The 17,492-nt window shown below is 61.4% G+C and overlaps 1 protein-coding gene across 1 annotated transcript in view; it reads left to right on the top strand.

Moving 5' to 3' along the window:
- Positions 1-16,919, top strand: part of ARHGEF1 (Rho guanine nucleotide exchange factor 1) — a gene marked incomplete at its 3' end in the record, with an annotated part of 17,623 nt that extends 704 nt beyond the window's left edge. The window contains exons 3-28 of the mRNA XM_083880773.1: positions 239-325; positions 406-519; positions 752-850; positions 930-972; positions 1,156-1,261; positions 1,985-2,125; positions 3,048-3,077; positions 3,161-3,263; positions 4,581-4,662; positions 4,780-4,818; positions 5,338-5,502; positions 5,581-5,674; positions 7,366-7,553; positions 8,873-9,019; positions 9,541-9,623; positions 10,249-10,374; positions 11,026-11,140; positions 11,230-11,330; positions 11,958-12,035; positions 12,687-12,762; positions 13,081-13,248; positions 14,308-14,395; positions 15,099-15,213; positions 16,164-16,222; positions 16,462-16,523; positions 16,876-16,919. Coding sequence (XP_083736899.1) covers positions 239-325; positions 406-519; positions 752-850; positions 930-972; positions 1,156-1,261; positions 1,985-2,125; positions 3,048-3,077; positions 3,161-3,263; positions 4,581-4,662; positions 4,780-4,818; positions 5,338-5,502; positions 5,581-5,674; positions 7,366-7,553; positions 8,873-9,019; positions 9,541-9,623; positions 10,249-10,374; positions 11,026-11,140; positions 11,230-11,330; positions 11,958-12,035; positions 12,687-12,762; positions 13,081-13,248; positions 14,308-14,395; positions 15,099-15,213; positions 16,164-16,222; positions 16,462-16,523; positions 16,876-16,919 — 2,553 coding nt within the window. The remainder of the gene's footprint in view (positions 1-238; positions 326-405; positions 520-751; positions 851-929; positions 973-1,155; positions 1,262-1,984; positions 2,126-3,047; positions 3,078-3,160; positions 3,264-4,580; positions 4,663-4,779; positions 4,819-5,337; positions 5,503-5,580; positions 5,675-7,365; positions 7,554-8,872; positions 9,020-9,540; positions 9,624-10,248; positions 10,375-11,025; positions 11,141-11,229; positions 11,331-11,957; positions 12,036-12,686; positions 12,763-13,080; positions 13,249-14,307; positions 14,396-15,098; positions 15,214-16,163; positions 16,223-16,461; positions 16,524-16,875) is intronic.
- Between the last annotated feature and the right edge of the window lie 573 nt (positions 16,920-17,492).

A 17,492-nucleotide genomic window follows, 5' to 3' on the forward strand; every position in this document is an offset into this window, starting at 1 on the left:
ACTGGGGGGGGGTCCTGTGGCTCTCAGGGGTCTGGGGAGTCCTGAGGGTCGGGGGGAGGGTCCCAGGATTGGGGGGTCCTGTGGCTCTCAGGGGTCTGGGGGTGCCCGAGGGTCCTGGGGGTCGGGGGGTTTCTGCCATCCGGGAGTCTGGGGGTCCAGGAGGTCTCAGGGTTGGGGGTCCCGGGGAGTCCGGGGTACCCCACCCCAGCCCCCCAAAGCCTCCCCTCCGCCCCCCCAGCCCCCCGGGGCGGGCGCCCGCAGCCCCCCGGCCGCCGCCATCATCATCGGCGCCGAGGACGAGGACTTTGAGAACGACATCGAGCCCGTGAGTGCGGGGCGGGGGGCTCTGGGGATCCCCCCGGGATTCCCCCCGCCCCAAATCCTGACCCCCAGCCCCCTGCCCAGACCCCCGAGGAGCAGAACAGCCAATTCCAGAGCCTGGAGCTGCTGCGGCAGCACCCGCTGTCCCTGATGGCCTTCCTGCAGCACGTGGTGCTCCAGTTCGACTCCTGCCCCGTGGTGAGATGGGGAGGGGGCTCGCAGACCCCCCGAGACCCCCAAAACCCGGGGGGTGGGAGGGAGGGGGGCTGCAGCCCTGGAGTAACCCTTGTTTCTGTTCCCCCTCCCCGCTGGCAGGGCTGGAGCTGAGGTAAAACAGGGGAGGGGGGGATTTGGGGAGGGGGGAGATTTGGGGAGGGGGATTTGGGGTTTTTTGGGGCGGGTCACCCCATTTTCCCCCTCCCCACCCCAGCTGTGCTACCTGCACGTGGACATGATGCGCAGGATGAACCCCAAGGAGGGCCGGAAGCAATTCCTGGAGTTCTGCCACTTGTTCCTGGACAAGACGGGGGTGAGAGACCCCCCAGACCCCTCCCCACCCCAGAACAGCCCCCCAGACCCTGACTGACCCCCCCCTCCTCTCTGCACAGCTCCTGCGGGTGCCCATCCCACACCACGTCCAGTTTGAGTTGGGTGAGTCAGACCCCTCCTCATTTTGGGGGGACCCCAACCCCGCTTTGCCACCGGAAACGCGGCCGGGAACTCCTGGAGCTTTGGGGGGGCTTTGGGGACTCCTGGAGCTTTGGGGGGGCTTTGGGGACCCCCAGAGCCCCTCCTGGGCAGGGAGTGCTAAATGGGGAGGGGTCTCCACCCCAGAACGGACCCGCCCGGAGCTGCTGTCGGAGGAGACCCAGCGGCGCTTCCTGCAGGACATCCAGAACTTCCAGGAGCCCGAGATTTCCCGGCAGCTGGAGGACTTCAGGTCAAATCTGGGGGGCTTGGGGGTCTTTTGGGGGCTCTGGGGATATTTTGGGGCTTGCTTGGGGGTCTTTTGGGGGCTCTGGGTGGGGTCTTTTGGGGACTCATTCGGGGGTATTTTGGGGGCTCTGGGAGGGTATTTGGGGGGCTCATTTAGGGGTATTTTGGGGACTGGGGGTGGGGTCTTTTGGGGGCTCTGGGGGGGTATTTTGGGGGCTCTCTCAGGGGGGGTATTTTAGGGTCTGGGAGGGGTATTTTGGGGACTCAGGGGGGTCTTTTGGGGGCTCGCTCTGGGGGGTTCTTTTGGGGCTCATTCGGGGGTATTTTGGGAGCTCTGGGGGGTATTTTGGGGGGCTCATTCGGGGGTATTTTGGGGGCTCATTCAGGGGGTATTTTGGGGGGCTCAGGGGGTATTTTGGGGGCTCATTCAGGGGGTATTTTGAGGGCTCTGGGGGGTATTTTGAGGGCTCATTCAGGGGGTATTTTGGGGGTTCTGGGGGGGATATTTTGGGGGCTCTGGGGATATTTTGGGGCTTGCTTGGGGGTCTTTTGGGGACTCATTTGGGGGTATTTGGGGGCTCCAGGGGGGGTGTTTTAGGGTCTGGGAGGGGTATTTTGGGGACTCAGGGTGGGGGGTATTTTGGGGGCTCTGGGTGGGAATTTTGGGGCCTCAAGGGGGTATTTTGGGGCTCGCCCGGGGGTCCCAGCACGGTGTCCCCCTGCCCAGGTCGAAGCGGCTGATGGGGATGACCCCGGGGGAGCAGGAGCTGTCGGAGCTGGAGCGCAGCCGGGCCCGGGACCCCTCGGAATGCGAATCCAAGGAAAAGCTGCTGGCGGAGCAGCTCCTGGCCCGGCTGGAGGAGATGCAGTGAGTGGGGAGGGGGCTCGGGACCCCCTGGGAGATGCAGTGAGTGGGGAGGGGGCTCCGGGACCCCCCGGGAGATGCAGTGAGTGGGGAGGGGGCTCCGGGACCCCCTGGGATAGTGCAGTGAGTGGGGAGGGGGCTCGGGACCCCCCAGGACAATGCAGTGAGTGGGGAGGGGGCTCCGGGAACCCCCCCGGGACGTGCAGTGAGTGGGGAGGGGGCTCCAGGACCCCCCGGGATGTGCAGTGAGTGGGGAGGGGGCTCCGGGACCCCCCGGGATCTGCCCCCAAAATCCCCGGGACCCTCCCTGAGTCGTGGCGCCGCTCCTAAATTAGGATTGTCCTGCCCCAAACCCAAATCTGGGTGGGGTTTGGGGGGATTTGGGGGGGTCTCAGGTGGGATTTGGGGGGATTTGGGGGATCTCAGGTGGGATTTGAGGGGTCTCGGGGGGGATTGGGGGGTCTGAGGTGGGATTTGGGGGTCTCAGGTGGGATTTGGGGGATTTGGGGGCTCTCAGGTGGGATTTGGGGGAAACTGGGGGGTCGCAGGTGGGATTTGGGGGGTCTCAGGTGGGATTTGAGGGGATTTGAGGGGATTTGGGGGGTCTCAGGTGGGGTTTGGGGGGATTTAGGGGTCTCAGGTGGGATTTGAGGGGTCTCAGGTGGGATTTGGGGGGTTTCAGGTGGGATTTGGGGGATTTGGGGGGTCTCAGGTGGGATTTGAGGGGATTTGGGGGGTCTCAGGTGGGATTTGGGGGGTCTCAGGTGGGATTTGGGGGGTCTCAGGTGGGATTTGGGGGGTCTCAGGTGGGATTTGGGGGATCTGGGGGATCTCAGATGGGTTTTAGGGGGTCTCAGGTGGGATTTGGGGTGATTTGGGGGGGTCTCAGGCGGGATTTGGGGCTGACCCTCCTCTCCCCCCGCAGCCTCACCATCTCTTCTGACGAGGAAAAAAGGTGAGGGGGGGGGTTCCGGGGGTCTCGGGTGGGTTTTGGGGGCCCCCAGACCCCCCAGAGCTGCTCCAAGCCCCCCTCCCCAGCTCGCTCATCTTCGGGGCCATCGTCGCCTACATGAAGTTCCTGGGGGTGAGGACCAAGGGGGGCGACGCCAAGAAATCCAGATCCAACTTCTTCCGGAAAAAGGTGAGACCCCCCCCAATTCCCCCAGACCCCTCCTGACTCCCCAGACCCCCCCCCAATTCCCCCAGACCCCTCCTGACTCCCCCAGACCCCTCCTGACTCCCCAGACCCCCCCCAATTCCCCCAGACCCCCCCCCAATTCCCCCAGACCCCTCCTGGCCCCTCCAATTCCCCCAAAACACCCCCAGACCCCTCCTGGCCACCCCCAGACCCCCCCCCAATTCCCCCAAAACACCCCCCAGACCCCTCTGACCCCCCCCCCCAGACCCCTCCTGACCCCCCCAGACTCCCCCAAGCCCCTCCAGACCCCTCTTGATCCTCACAATTCCCCCTAGACCCCTCCCAGACCCCCCCAGACCCCTCCTGGTGTCCCCAGTTCCCTCAGACCCCCACAGACCCCTCCTGAGACCCCCCAGACCCCCCCCAATTCCCCCTAGCCCCCTCCTGGCCCCCTCAGGGCCTCCAGACCCCCCCAAACCCCTCCTGATGCCCCCAGGCCCGTCCTGACCCCCCCTGCCCAATTCCCCCTGACCTCTCCTAACCCCCCCAGACCCCTCCTGCTCCCCCCAATTTCCCCAGACCCCTTCTGATGCCCCCAGACCCTCCTGACCCCCTCAGACCTCCCCAATTCACCCAGACCCGCCCCCCCCCCCCCCAGACACCTCCTGGCACCCCCTGAAGCCCCCCCTAGACCCCTCCTAACCCTCCCCAGACCCCCCCAGACACCCCTCCTGATGTCCCCAATTCCCCCAGACCCCTCCTGGCCCCCTCAGACCCCCCTCAATTCCCCCAGACCCCCCAATTCCCCCAGACCCCCCCTGAATCCCCCCCCAATTCCCCCTGACCTCTCCTGATCCCTCCAGACCCCCCCAGACCCTTCCTGGTGCCCCCAGACCCCTCCAGACCCCCCCCAGTTCCCCTAGACCCTCCATGCCTCCCCTAGACCCCTCCTGGTGCCCCCAGACCCACCCCCAATTCCCCCAGACCCCTCCTGGTGTCCCCAGACCCCTCCTGGTGCCCCCAGACCCCCCCCCAATTCCCTCAGACCCTTCCTGAGCCCCTCAGACCCCCCCCAAGGCCCCCCCAATTCCCCCAGACCCCTCCTGACCCTTCCTGAGACCCTCCCCAAGCCCCCCCCCAATTCCCCCCGGCCCCCCCTGACCCCCCCCAGACCCCTCCTGGTGCCCCCAATTCCCCCAGAGGCCCCCAGACCCCCCTTGACCTCCCCGATTCCCCCTGAGACCCCCCCCAGGACCCCCTGAGACCCCCCAGACTCCCCCAGGCCCCCCCAGACCCCCCAATTCCCCCCGCTCTCGGCAGATCTCGGGGAAGGAGCCGCAGGCCAAGGCCCGGAAGGGGTTCAGCCTCCCCGGGGCCGCCCTGTGGGGCCGCGACGCCCACGGTGAGTGGGGGGCTGCGGAGACCCCTCCCCACCTCCTTCTGCGGGACCCCCCGCTGTCCCCGTGTACCCCCCGCCCGCCCCCCCTCAGGAGCCCCCTCCCCACATTTTGTGTTGTAGGTGCCGAGTTCAGGCAGAGCAAAGGCCCCGAGGGCGAAGGTACCCCGGACCCCTCCCCAATTATACCCCCTTGGGACCCCCGCCCCAATTTATCCCTCCATGGGACCCCCGCCCCAATTTATCCCTCCATGGGACCCCCGCCCAAATTTATCCCTCCATGGGACCCCCGCCCCAATTATACCCTGTGGGACCCCTGCCCCAATTTATCCCCTCCTGGGACCCCCACCCCGATTATCCCCCCTGAGACCCCCGCCCCAATTATCTCCTGTGGGACCCCCGCCCCAATTTATCCCTCCTGGGACCCCTCCCCAATTTATCCTCCATGGGACCCCCACCCCATTTATCCCCCCTGTGGGACCCCCACCCCATTTATCCATCCTGGGCCTCCCCCCTGGGACCCCCACCCCATTAAACCCCCTCCCCAATATCCCCTCTAAACACAGAGACCCCCCAAAACTCCCCAGTTATATTTTATTTTGGGGAGGGGTCCCTCGCACCTCCCCAGAGATTCTATTTTGGGGTGGGGGTCTTTCCCTGACCCCCCCATTCCCCCCCTAGGCGAGAAGCCCCCCCACCCCGAGCGGAGGGGCCCGAGGGGGGCTGAACGAATTGAGGGGGGGTCTTCCCGCCCCCCCCGCGCTGGGGGGGCCATGGCCGGGACCCCCGACCCCCCCCCGGCCCCCGGGACCCCCCTGGGCGGGGACGGCGCCGAGGCCGAGCCAGGTGAGGAGGGGTCTCTCTTTGGGGTGGGGAGGGGTCTTCATCCCGCCCTCCCTCACCCCGAGCCCCCTCCCCACACAGGGACGGACCCCCCGGGACCCCCCGAATTGGGGGACCCCCCCCCGGAGCCCCCCCAGGGAGAGCAGCCGGCGGAGGAGGGGCCCGAGAGCGAGAGGTGGGTGAGACCCCTCCCCAAATTGGGATGAGACCCCCGACTCAAATTAGGATGAGACCCCCCCTGACCCAAATTGGGATGAGACCCCCCCCTGACCCAAATTGGGGGGTGAGACCCCTGACCCAAATTGGGGCGTGAGACCCCTCCCCAAATTGGGGCGTGAGACCCCCGACCCAAATGTGAGACCCCCTCCCCAAATTGGGGTGTGAGACCCCCAAACCCAAATTGGGATGTGAGCCCCCTCCCCAAATTGGGGTGTAAGACCCCCCCCAACCCAAATTGTCCTCCCCAAACCCTCCCACCCCCTCCCCAAATTAACCCCCCCACACAAATTAATTCACTCAAATTAACCCCCCCATGAACTTTGACCCCTGTCCAAATTAGCCCCCTCCCCAAATTAATTAACCCCCTAAATACCCCCCAAATTAACCCCCTCCCCAAATTAACCAAATCACCCCTCCCTGGATGCTTTTGGGGACCCGGGACCCCTCCCCAAATTAACCAAGTTATCCCTGGCTGCTTTTGGGTGCTGAGACCCCTCCCCAAATTACCCCTGGCCGCTTTTGGGGACCTGGGACCCCTCCCCAAATTAATTCTCTCCCCAGACGCCGCCTCAGGTTGGTGACCCCTCCCCCTTGCATGACCCCGGGGGGGGGCTCGGCGTCGCCCCCCGCCCCAAATTAACCAGCTAAGTGACTCCCCCCACCCTGCACGTCCCCCCTGCCCCCCAAAAACAAAATCACTGACCCTCCCCCCCCCTTTTTCTGCATGCGACCCCCCCCCTTTTCCGTGTCCGTCCTCGTCCCGTCCGTGCCGCCCCCTCCCCTTTTCTGGCGCTTTGGGGCCCCCCAGGCTGATCCCCGGGAGGTTGGGGCGCTCCGAGAGCCTCCGGGTGGTCCCCGAGAGACGCCGCTCCCAAAAAACGGGCGGGGGGCGCGCGGCCCCGCCCCGAGCCCGCAGCAACGTGGACCTGCAGGGACCCCCCCCCACGTAGGTCAGGGTGGGGAGGGGGCTTGGGAGGAGAGAAATCCCCCCCACCCCCCGACCTGAGCCCAGGATTGGGGTTTGAGGGGGAAAAATTACAGGTTTGGGGTTAAATCCCCCTCCCCAGTTTGGGGGTTGGAGGGGGAGAAATACCCCCAGGTTTGGGGTCAAACCCCCCCAGAATTGGGGTCAAACCCCCCCAGGATTGGGGTCAAATCCCCCTCCCCATTTTGGGGTTTGGAGGGGAGAAATACCCCCCAGGTTTGGGGTTAAACCCCCTCCCCAATTTGGGATTTGAGCAGAAGAAAAACCAGGTTTGGTGTTAAATCTCCCCCAGTTTGGGATTTGGGGAGGGGGCTGTCACTCCAGGACACCCCTACGGGATTTTTAGGGTCGGGGGTCTCTCTAGGACGTTCCCCCGGGGTTTGGGGTCACTCCAGGACATCCCTATGGGGTTTTTAGGGGCGGGGGTCCCTCCAGGACATCCCTATGGGGTTTTTAGGGGCGGGGGTCACTCCAGGACACCCCTACGGGATTTTTAGGGGCAGGGGTCTTTCCAGGACACCCCTATGGGGGTTTTTAGAGGAGGGGTCTCCCCCGGTGACACCGAGGGGGGGATTTCCCTCCCGGTGCCCCCTCCCACCGGGAACAGGAGACCCCCGTGAGCCCCCCCTTTATCCCTGACCCCCCTCCCTCTCCCGGCCCAGCCTGGAGCCCGGGGGGCCCGGGGGCGGAGACCCCCCCCCGCCCTTTCTGCCTCGGCAGCCTGAGGAGGCTCTGCCGCGCCTGGAGCCGGAGCTGGAGCAGGAGCCGCCGGCCTGGCGGGAGCTCGCCGCCCCCGCCGCCCTCCTCAGGCTGCCCCAGCGCGAGGTGCGGCGCCAGGAGGTCATCAACGGTGAGGGACCCCCGAAATCCGCCCCAAAAACTGACCCAAGACCCCCTGAGCCCGCCCCGAACAGCCCCAGGGCTGTGAAACCCCCAAAACAGCCCCAAATCCCCCCCTGAGCTGCCCCAGCGCGAGGTGCGGCGCCAGGAGGTCATCAACGGTGAGGAGACCCCCAAAAAACACCCCAAAAACTGACCCGAGACCCCCCAGATCCTCCCCGAACAGCCCCGCGTCCGTAAAACCTGCCAGGACCCCAAAAACAGCCCCAAATCCCCCCCTGAGCTGCCCCAGCGCGAGGTGCGGCGCCAGGAGGTCATCAACGGTGAGGGACCCCCGAAACCTGCCCCAAAAACCAGCCCAGGACCCCCCAAACAGCCCCAGGGCTGTGAAACCCACCAGGACCCCAAAAACCTGCCCCAAAGGACCCCAAAACAGCCCCAAATCTCCCCCCATAAATGTCCCAGCGCGAGGTGCGGCGCCAGGAGGTCATCAACGGTGAGGGACCCCCGAAAACTGCCCCAAAAACCAGCCCAGGACCCCCCAAGTCCTCCCCAAACAGCCCCGGGGCTGTGAAACCCACCAGGACCCCAAAAACCTGCCCCAAAGGACCCCAAAACAGCCCCAAATCTCCCCCCATAAATGTCCCAGTGCGAGGTGCGGCGCCAGGAGGTCATCAACGGTGAGGGACCCCCGAAAACTGCCCCAAAAACTGACCCGGGACCCCCCAAACAGCCCCAGGGCTGTGAAACCTGCCAGGACCCCAAAAACACCCCCAAAGGACCCCAAAACGGCCCCAAATCCCCCCCATAAATATCCCAGAGGAGATGCAGGGTCAGGAGGTCATCAGTGGGGCGGAAAACCCCAAAAAATCAACGTTAGTGATCCCAGAAACCCCCTGGGGACCCCCAAAAAATCCCCAAATCCCCATTTCCAGAGCTGTTCTTGACGGAGCACGCCCAGGTGTGGATGCTCCTGGAGCTGCTCAGAGACCCCCAAATTCCTCTGGGACCCCCCAAAACCCCCTTGGGGACCCTCTAAGGCCCCTGGGGAACCCCCAAACCCCTCAGGACCCCCCAAATCCCCCCAAAATCCCCATTTCCAGAGTTGTTCCTGACGGAGCACGCCCACGTGCGGATGCTGCGGGTGCTCCTGGAGCTGCCCAGACCCCCTGGGGACCCCCCAAACCCCCCAAAACCCCCCAAATCACATTTCCAGAGTTGTTCCTGACGGAGCACGCCCACGTGCGGATGCTGCGGGTGCTCCTGGAGCTGCCCAGACCCCCTGGGGACCCCCCAAACCCCCCAAAACCCCCCAAATCACATTTCCAGAGCTGTTCCTGACGGAGCACGCCCACGTGCGGATGCTGCGGGTGCTCCTGGAGCTCTTCTACCAGCCCATGCTCCGCGAGGGGTTCTTTGACGAGCAGGAGCTCTCCAACATCTTCCCCAGCCTGGAGGACCTGGTGGAGGTTCACAGTGAGTCGGGGGGCTCCTGGGGGGGTTTTGGGGGGAGTTTTATTTTATTTTTATTTTATTTATTTATTTTATTTATTTTATTTTTATTTTTATTTTTATTTTATTTTTTATTATTTTTACTTTATTTTTATATTTATTATTTTTTTCTTTTTATTTTCTTTTTTTTTTATTTTTATTTTATTTTTCTTATTTTTATTTTTATTTTATTTTTTATTTTATTTTTATTTTATTTTATTTATATTTATTTTTATTTTATTTTATTTTTATTTTATTTTATTTTTACTTATTTTATTTTAATTTTATTTTATTTTTCTTTTATTTTTATTTATTTTTATTTTATTTTTATTTTCTTTTATTTTTATTTTTCTTTTCTTTTTATTTATTTTTTTTCTTTTCTTTTTTATTTTTATTTTATTTTATTTTATTTTTTTATTTTATTTTTATTTTATTTTTATTTTATTTTATTTTTATTTTATTTAATTATTTAATATTTTATTTTTATTTTTTATTTTATTTCCCAGCCTTGTTCCTCGACAGCCTCAAGAAGCTGCGGGAGGAGAGCGGCTTCATCATCGCCGAGATCGGGGACGTGCTGCTGGCCAGGGTGGGCTCTGGGGGGCTTTGGGGGGTCCTGGGGGGCTTTGGGGGGGTTTAGGGGGTCCTGGGGAAATTGGGGGGTCCTGGGGAGAAAAATGGAGGGTCACCCTGAGGGGTCTTGGGTCTGTCACTGCTGAGATCAGGAAGGTGCTGCTGGCCCAGGGTGGGCTTTGGGGGATTTTAGGGGGGCTTTGGGGGGTTTTGGGGGGCCCTGGGGGTCTCAGGGTAGAAATGGGGGGTCTCAGGATGGAAATAGGGGGTCTCAGGGTAGAAATGGGGGGTCTCAGGGTAGAAATAGGGGGTCTCAGGGTAGAAATGGGGGGTCCCAGGATGGAAATGGGGGTCCCAGGGTGGAAATGGGGGGTCTCAGGGTAGAAATGGGGGGTCTCAGGATGGAAATAGGGGGTCTCAGGGTGGAAATAGGGGGGGTCCCAGGTGGAAATAGGGGGTCTCAGGGGGGCCCTCAGTGACTCTGGGCACCCCTGGGCCTGTTGGGGTCTCCTGTTTTGAGTCTGGGGTCCCCACCTGTGATCCCGGGGGGGTCTCACACCCATCCCCGATGCTCTCGGGGGTCTCACTGACAATTCCGGGGTCACCCCGAGTTTCGGGGACCCCCTTTGCCCCCTCCCCAGTTCGAGGGCACCGAGGGCAGCTGGTTCCAGAAGATCTCGGCGCGGTTCTGCAGCCGCCAGAGCTTCGCCCTGGAGCAGCTCAAGGCCAAGCAGAGGAAGGACACGCGCTTCAACCAGTTCATCCAGGTGCCCCGAAAACACCCCGGGGCGCCCCAAAAACACCCCGGGACACCCCAAAAACACCCTAATACACCCAAAAAAATTTGGGGAGGGTTAAAGGGATTTTTGGGTCTGGCGCGAGAACATGAGATTTAATAAGTTCATCCAGGTACCCCAAATCCCACCCTGAGACCCCCCCAAAAACACCCTGGGACACCCCAAAAACACCCCAAGGCACCCCAAAAAATCTGGGGGGAGTTAAAGGGATTTTCGGGTCTGGCACGAGAACATGAAATTTAATAAGTTCATCCAGGTACCCCAAAAACAGCCCCTGGCACACAAAAAACACCCCCCAGGACCCCCAGAAATACCCTTGGGGACCCCAAAAATACACTCTGAACATCCCTAAAAATTTGGGGTGTCTGGGGGTGTTTGGGGGTGATTTGGGGTGTTCAGGGGGGGCTTGGGGTGAACATGAGCTTTAATAAGTTCAACCAGGTACCCCAAAAACACCACCCGGGACCCCCAAAAACCCCCTCTGAGAGCCCCCAAAAATCCCTCCTGGGTACCCCAAAACCTGTCTGGGCCCCCCCAAAATCTGTCTGGGCCCCCCCAAAATCTGTCTGGGCCCCCCCAAAATCTGTCTGGGCCCCCCCAAAACCTGTCTGGGCCCCCCAGGAGGCCGAGAGCCGCCCGCGGTGCCGGCGGCTGCAGCTCAAGGACATCATCCCCACCGAGATGCAGCGCCTCACCAAGTACCCCCTGCTGCTGCTCAGCATCACCAAGTGCACAGGTCAGGGCTCCCGGGGGGTCCCCGAGCCCCCCAAAAAACGCCTGAACCCCGAGAAAACCCGACCCTGAACCCCCAAACCCCCTCCCCAGAGGCGGCAGCTGAACGGGCCAAGGTGGAACAAGCGGCCGAGTGCTGCCGCCAGATCCTCAACCACGTCAACCAGGAGGTCCGGGACATGGAGAACCTCATGGTAGGACCCCCTGGGACCCCCCAGAACGCCCCAAATTTCCCCAGGACCCCCCAGAGCGCCCCAAATCCCCTCTGGGACCCCCCACCTGCAATTCCCCTCCTTCGCCAGCAGAGGGCGCCACTGCCTCAGAAATCCTCAAACTCTCCAAAATCTTCACTGGGAACCCCCCAAAATCCCCCCGAGACCCCCCAAACCTCCCCACTGTTTTTCACACACCTTTTGGGACCCCCCCGGGACCCCCCAGGACCCCCCAAATCCTCAGACATCCTCGAACCCCCACCTGGATCCCCCAAAAATCTTGACTGGGAACCCCCCAAAATCCCCCCGAGACCCCCCCAAACCTCCCCACTGTTTTCCACACATCCTTTGGGACGTCCCAGGACCCCCAAGACCCCCAAGGACCCCCCAAATCCTCCCCAGGACCCCCCAAATCCATTTGGGGCTGTAATGCCCCTTCTTCACCAGCAGAGGGCGCCAAAAACCTCCCGAATTCCCCCCGGGACCCCCAAATTTTCCCTTTGTGGGACCCCAAAATCCCCCCAAAACCTCTCGCGACCCCCAAACCCCCCCGGGACGCCCCGGAATCCCCCCGGGGAGCCCCAGAACCCCCCCTGTGCCCCCCAACAGAAACTCAAGGATTACCAGCGGCGCCTCGACCTCTCCAGCCTGAAGCAGAGCACGGACCCCCTGCTGAGCGAGTTCAAGGTCGGGGAGGGGTCCCGGGACCCCCAAAGTCACAGTCTGGATCTTTCCTGAATCCCCCCGATCCCCCTGACCCCCCAAAATTCCCCTAAATCTCCCCAAAATCCCCCCAGAACACCGACATCACCAAACCCACCCTGGTCCATGAGTGGCCGCTGATCCCCCAAATTTTGCCCCAAATTCCCCCCAAAACCACCCAAATTCCCCCCAAACGAACCTAAATTCCCCCCTAATCCTCCCCTGAGCCCAGAAACCCCCAAAACCTCCTGAACCCCCCCAAATTCCTCATAAATCCCCCAGAACACCGACATCACCAAGCGCACCCTGGTGCACAAGGGACCCCTGTCCCCCAATTACCCCCCAAATTACCCCAAAACCCACCCAAATTCCCCCAAATTTCCCCCAAGCCCCTCCCTGAGCCCAGAAATCCCCAAATCCCCCCAAATTCCCCTAAATCCCCCCCAAAATCCCCCCAGAACACGGACATCACCAAGCGCACTCTGGTGCACGAGTGGCCGCTGATCCCCCAAATTCCCCCCAAAACCTCCCCAAAACCCCCCCAAATTCACCCAAATTTTCCCCAAATCCCCTCCAATCCCCTCCCTAACCCCCAAACCCCCAAAATTCCCCTAAATCTCCCCAAAATCCCCCCAGAACACGGACATCACCAAGCGCACTCTGGTGCACGAGGGGCCCCTGACCTGGCGCGTCACCCGGGACAAGGCCGTGGGTGAGTGAGTGAGTGGGGGGCTTCGGGGGCTCCCCGAGACCCCCGGGGTGGGGTTTTGTGACCCCCCACCCACCCAAAAACCCCGTGGGTGAGTGAGGGGCTTCGGGGGCTCCCCGAGACCCCCAGGGTGGGGTTTTGTGACCCCCCCCCACCCACCTCACTGAGCCCCCCACCCACCCCAAACCCAGGGGGTGAGTGAGGGGCTTCGGGGGCCCCCCGAGACCCCCGGGGGGGGTTTACAGCCCCCCACCCACCCAACTGACCCAGGAGGGGTTTTCTGAGCCCCCCACCCACCCGTGGGTGTTCTGGGCCCCCCAGAGGTGCAGGTGCTGCTCCTGGACGATCTCCTGGTGCTGCTGCAGCGGCAGGAGGAGCGGCTGGTGCTGCGCTGCCACAGCCGGGCCCTGGCCCCCGCCCCCGACGGGAAACAAATGCTGAGCCCCGTCATCCGCCTGCGCTCGGCCATGACCCGCGAGGTGGCCACCGGTGCGGCCTGGGGGCTTCCCTCCTCCTGGGGGGCGGGACCGGGGGCGTTTGAGGGGAGTTTGGGGGTGTAGGGGCTGATTTGAGGGGGCTTGGGTTGAGTTTGGGGGAGTTTGGTTCAGTTTTGGGGGAGTGGGGTTCAGTTTTGGGGGAGTCCGAGTTGGTTTGGGGGGTCCTGGGGCTGATTTGGGGGGTTTAGGGGCTGTTTTGGGGGAGTTTGGGGTCGGTTTCGGGGCAGTTGGGTTTGGTTTTGGGGAAGTTGGGTCCAGTTTGGGGGAGTAGGAGTGGGGTTTGGGGGGTTTAGGGGTCATTATGGGGGGGGTTGGGGGGCTTTGGGGTCGGTTTTGGGGGAGTTGGGTTCAGTTTGGGGGAGTCCGGCTCAGTTTGGGCTCATTTGGGGGGTTTAGGGGTCGTTATGGGGGGTTTGGGGGAGTTGGGTTCAGTTTGGGCTCCCTTGGGGTTGGTTTGGGGATGTGGGAGTGGGGTTTGGGGGGGTTTGGGTGGAGTTTGGGGGGAGCTGGGTTCGGTTTGGGGGCAGTTGAATTCAGTTTGGGGGTGTAGGAGTGGGGTTTGGGGGGTTTAGGGGTCGGTATGGGGCGGTTTGGGGGGGTTTGGGGAAGTTGGATTTGGTTTGGGGTGTAGGAGGGGGATTTGGGGGGCGTAGGGGTCATTCTGGAGGGTCTTGGGTTGATTTTTGGGGAGTTGGATTCAGTTTTGGGGCAGTTGGGTTTGGTTTTGGGGGAGTTTGGTCCAGTTTGGGAGCGCAGGGGCTGATTTGAGGGGGCCTGGGTTGAGTTTGGGGGAGTCTGGCAGAGCTTGGGGCTGATTTGGGGCTGTGGGAGGGGGATTTGGGGGGTCCAGGGGCTGGTTTTGGGGACCTGGGGTCATTTTTGGGGTGCAGAATTTGATCCTGAGGCACTTTGGGCTCATTTGGGGCCGATTTTGTCCCATTTTTGGGGCTCCTGGGCCGATTTTGGCCCGTTTTTGGGGCTCCCGGGCTGTTATTTCGGGGCAATCCCAGCCCGGGGCGCCCCCAGACCCCCCGAATCCCCCTCCCCACAGACCACAAGGCCTTTTACGTCATCGTCAGCTGGGAGAACGGGGCCCAGATCTACGAGCTGGTGGCCCAGAGCGTCTCCGACAGGAAAAAGTGAGGGGGGACCTGGGGAGGGGTTTGGGGGACCTGGGGGGAATTTGGGGGTCCTGGGGAGGGGCCTGGGGGCGTTTGAGGGTCCCTGGGGGAGTTTATGGGTCTTGGGAGGGGCTTGGGGGTCCTGGGGAGGTTTTGGGGGGATCCCATGGGGATTTTGAGGGTCCCTGGAGGAGTTTGGGGGGTCCCTGGGGGAATTTGGGGGTCTCTGGAGGAATCTGGGGAAATTTGGGAGTCCCTGGGGGAGATTTTGGGGCTCCTGGGGATCCCTGGGGGGATTTTGGGGGTCTTGAAAGGGTTTCTGGGGGGTCCTGGGGGGAATTTGGGGGTCCAGGAGAGGTCTTGGGGCTCCTGGGGGGGAATTTGGGGGGTTCTGGAGGGGAATTTGGGACTCCCGGGGGATTTTGGGGCTCCTGGGGGGCAATTTGGGGCTCCTGGGGGGGATTGGGGGTCCTGGGGGGGAGTTTGGGGGTCTTGGAAAGGCTTTGGGGGGTCCTGCTGTTTTTTGGGTGGTCCTGGGGAGGAATTTGGGGGTCCCTGGGGGGAATTTGGGGCTCCTGGGGGGTAATTTGGGGCTCCTGGGGAGGAATTTGGGGGTCCTGGGGGATTTTGGGGGGTCCTGCTGTTTTTTGGGGGCTCCTGGTGGGGATTTGGGGCTCCTGGGGAGGAATTTGGGGGTCCTGAGCCCCCCTGTCCCCCCCAGCTGGTGCAGCGTCATCAGCGACACCGCGGGGTCCCTGAAGCTCCCGGGGTCCCACCGGGGGGGGGGCCAAGGCGGCGCGGGCCGGGGGCGGCCCCGGGGGCCCGGGACAGCTCGAGTGAGTACAGACCCCAAAATCCCCCTAAAACACCCCAAAAATGACCCAAAAACCCACCTAGAGACCCCCAAAACCCACCCAGAGACCCCCAGGGACAGCTCGAGTGAGTACGGACCCCAAAAATCACCCCAAAAATGACCCAAAAACCCACCTAGAGACCCCCAAAACCCACCCCGATACCCCCAGGGACAGCTCGAGTGAGTACAGACCCCAAAATCACCCCAAATCACCCCAAAAATGACCCAAAAACCTGCCCAGAGACCCCCAAAACCCACCCAGAGACCCCCAGGGACAGCTCGAGTGAGTACGGACCCCAAAACACCCCAAAAATGACCCAAAAACCCACCTAAAGACCCCCAAAACCCACCCAGAGACCCCCAGGGGCAGCTGGAGTGAGTTTGGACCCCAAAATCCCCTTAAAATTACCCAAAGATACCCCAAAACCCACCCAGACACCCCTAAATCCTGCCCTGAAATTTGGGGAGATTTGAGGGAATTTTGGGGGGAATTTTGGAGAATTTTTAGGGGAATTTTGGGGGGATTTTGGGGGGAATTTTGGGAGATTTTGGAGAAATTTTGGGGGGATTTTGGGTTGGTTTTGGGGAGGGATTTGGGGGGAATTTTGGGAGGATTTGAGGGGAATTTGGGGTGATTTTGGGGGGATTTTTGAGAAATTTTTGGAGGATTTGGGGGGAATTTTGGGGAGAAATTTTGGGGGATTTTTGGAGGGATTTTGTGGGGAATTTTGTGGGGGATTTGGGGAATTTTGAAGAAATTTTAGGGGAATTTTGGGGGGGATTTTGGGAGGAATTTTGTGGGGAATTTTGACAGAATTTGGGGGGAGGATTTGGGAAGAATTTTGGAGAAATTTTGGGGGGATTTTGGAGGAATTTTGGGGGTAATTTTGGGGTCTCTGTGCTGACCTTTCCCCTCTCCCCCCCCCCCCACAGTTACCGGGACCCCTCCGAAAATGGGGGGGGGGCCCTGAAGGAGCCGCTGCCCCTGGACGGTGAGGGGGGGCTGGGGGTCTCTGGGAGGGGTCTGGGGGGTCTGAGGGGGTCCTGGGGGGTTTGGGGGGGTCCTGGGGGGTTTGGGGGTCTTGGGGAGGGGTTTGGGGGGGTTTAGGGGGGTCCAGAGGGGGTTTGGGGGGGGCTGGGAGGGGTCCTGGAATTTGGGGTGATTTTGGGGGTCCCAGAGGTGGTTTTTGGGGGGATTTTGGGGGGATTTTGGGGTATTTTGCCCCCCCAGATCGGGAGAAGGACGGGGCCGTCGAGGGGACAGAATTTGGGGGGATTTTGGGGGTCCCAGAGGTGGTTTTTGGGGGGATTTTGGGCTGGTTTTGGGGTATTTTTGGGGTATTTTTGGGACATTTTGGGGTATTTTCCCCCCCAGATCGGGAGAAGGACGGGGCCGTCGAAGGGACAGAATTTGGGGGTCCCCCCGAGAAACGGGGGGGGGCGGGGCTGGGGGGGCTCCCCCGACCCCCCCGCGGGCCCGAGGGGGGGGGGCTGGCGGCCGCCGCCCTGCAGAGAGGTGAGACCCCTCCCCAAATTCACCCGGGACCCCGAAAACCTCCTTAAAACGCCCCAAAACTCCCTAAAACACCCCAAAATTGCCCTAAAATACCCCAAAATTGCCCTAAAACCCCCTAAAACACTCCAGTACCCCTCCCCAAATTCACCCGGGACCCCCAAAAACCTCCTTAAAATGCCCCAAACGGCCCCTAAAACACCCCTAACCCCCCCAAGGAACCCCAAACCCTCCAAAAAACAACAGGAATTGTCCCAAAAACCCCCAAATCCCACCCAGACCCCTCCCCAAACACCCAAATCCCACCCAAGACCCCAAATCCCACCCAAACTGTCCACAAGACCCCCAAATCCCACCCAAACACCCCCAAACTTCCCCAAATCCCCCCAGACACCCCAAAATCCCCCCCAAGACCCCAAATCCCCCCCAAACCTTCTCAGTCCTCCAAGCCCCCCCCCAGACACCCCCAAATGCCATCCAGACCCCTCCCCAAACACCCAAATCCCACCCAAACTGTCCCAAAACCCCCCAAATCCCTCCCAAATTCCCCCAAACTTCCCCAAATCCCACCCAGACCCCTCCCCAAGACCCCAAGTCCCCCCCAAACCTCCCCAAATCCCACCCAAACCTTCCCAAGACCCCCAAATCCCCCCAGACACCCCCCAAACTTCCCCAAATTCCTCCCAAATGCCCCCCAAATCCCCCAAACCTTCTCAAGACCCCCAAATCCCCCCCAAACTGTCCCCAAG

Source organism: Zosterops lateralis, assembly GCF_965231275.1.
Source record: "Zosterops lateralis genome assembly, chromosome: 31".
In the NCBI taxonomy this organism is placed as follows: Eukaryota; Metazoa; Chordata; class Aves; order Passeriformes; family Zosteropidae; genus Zosterops; species Zosterops lateralis.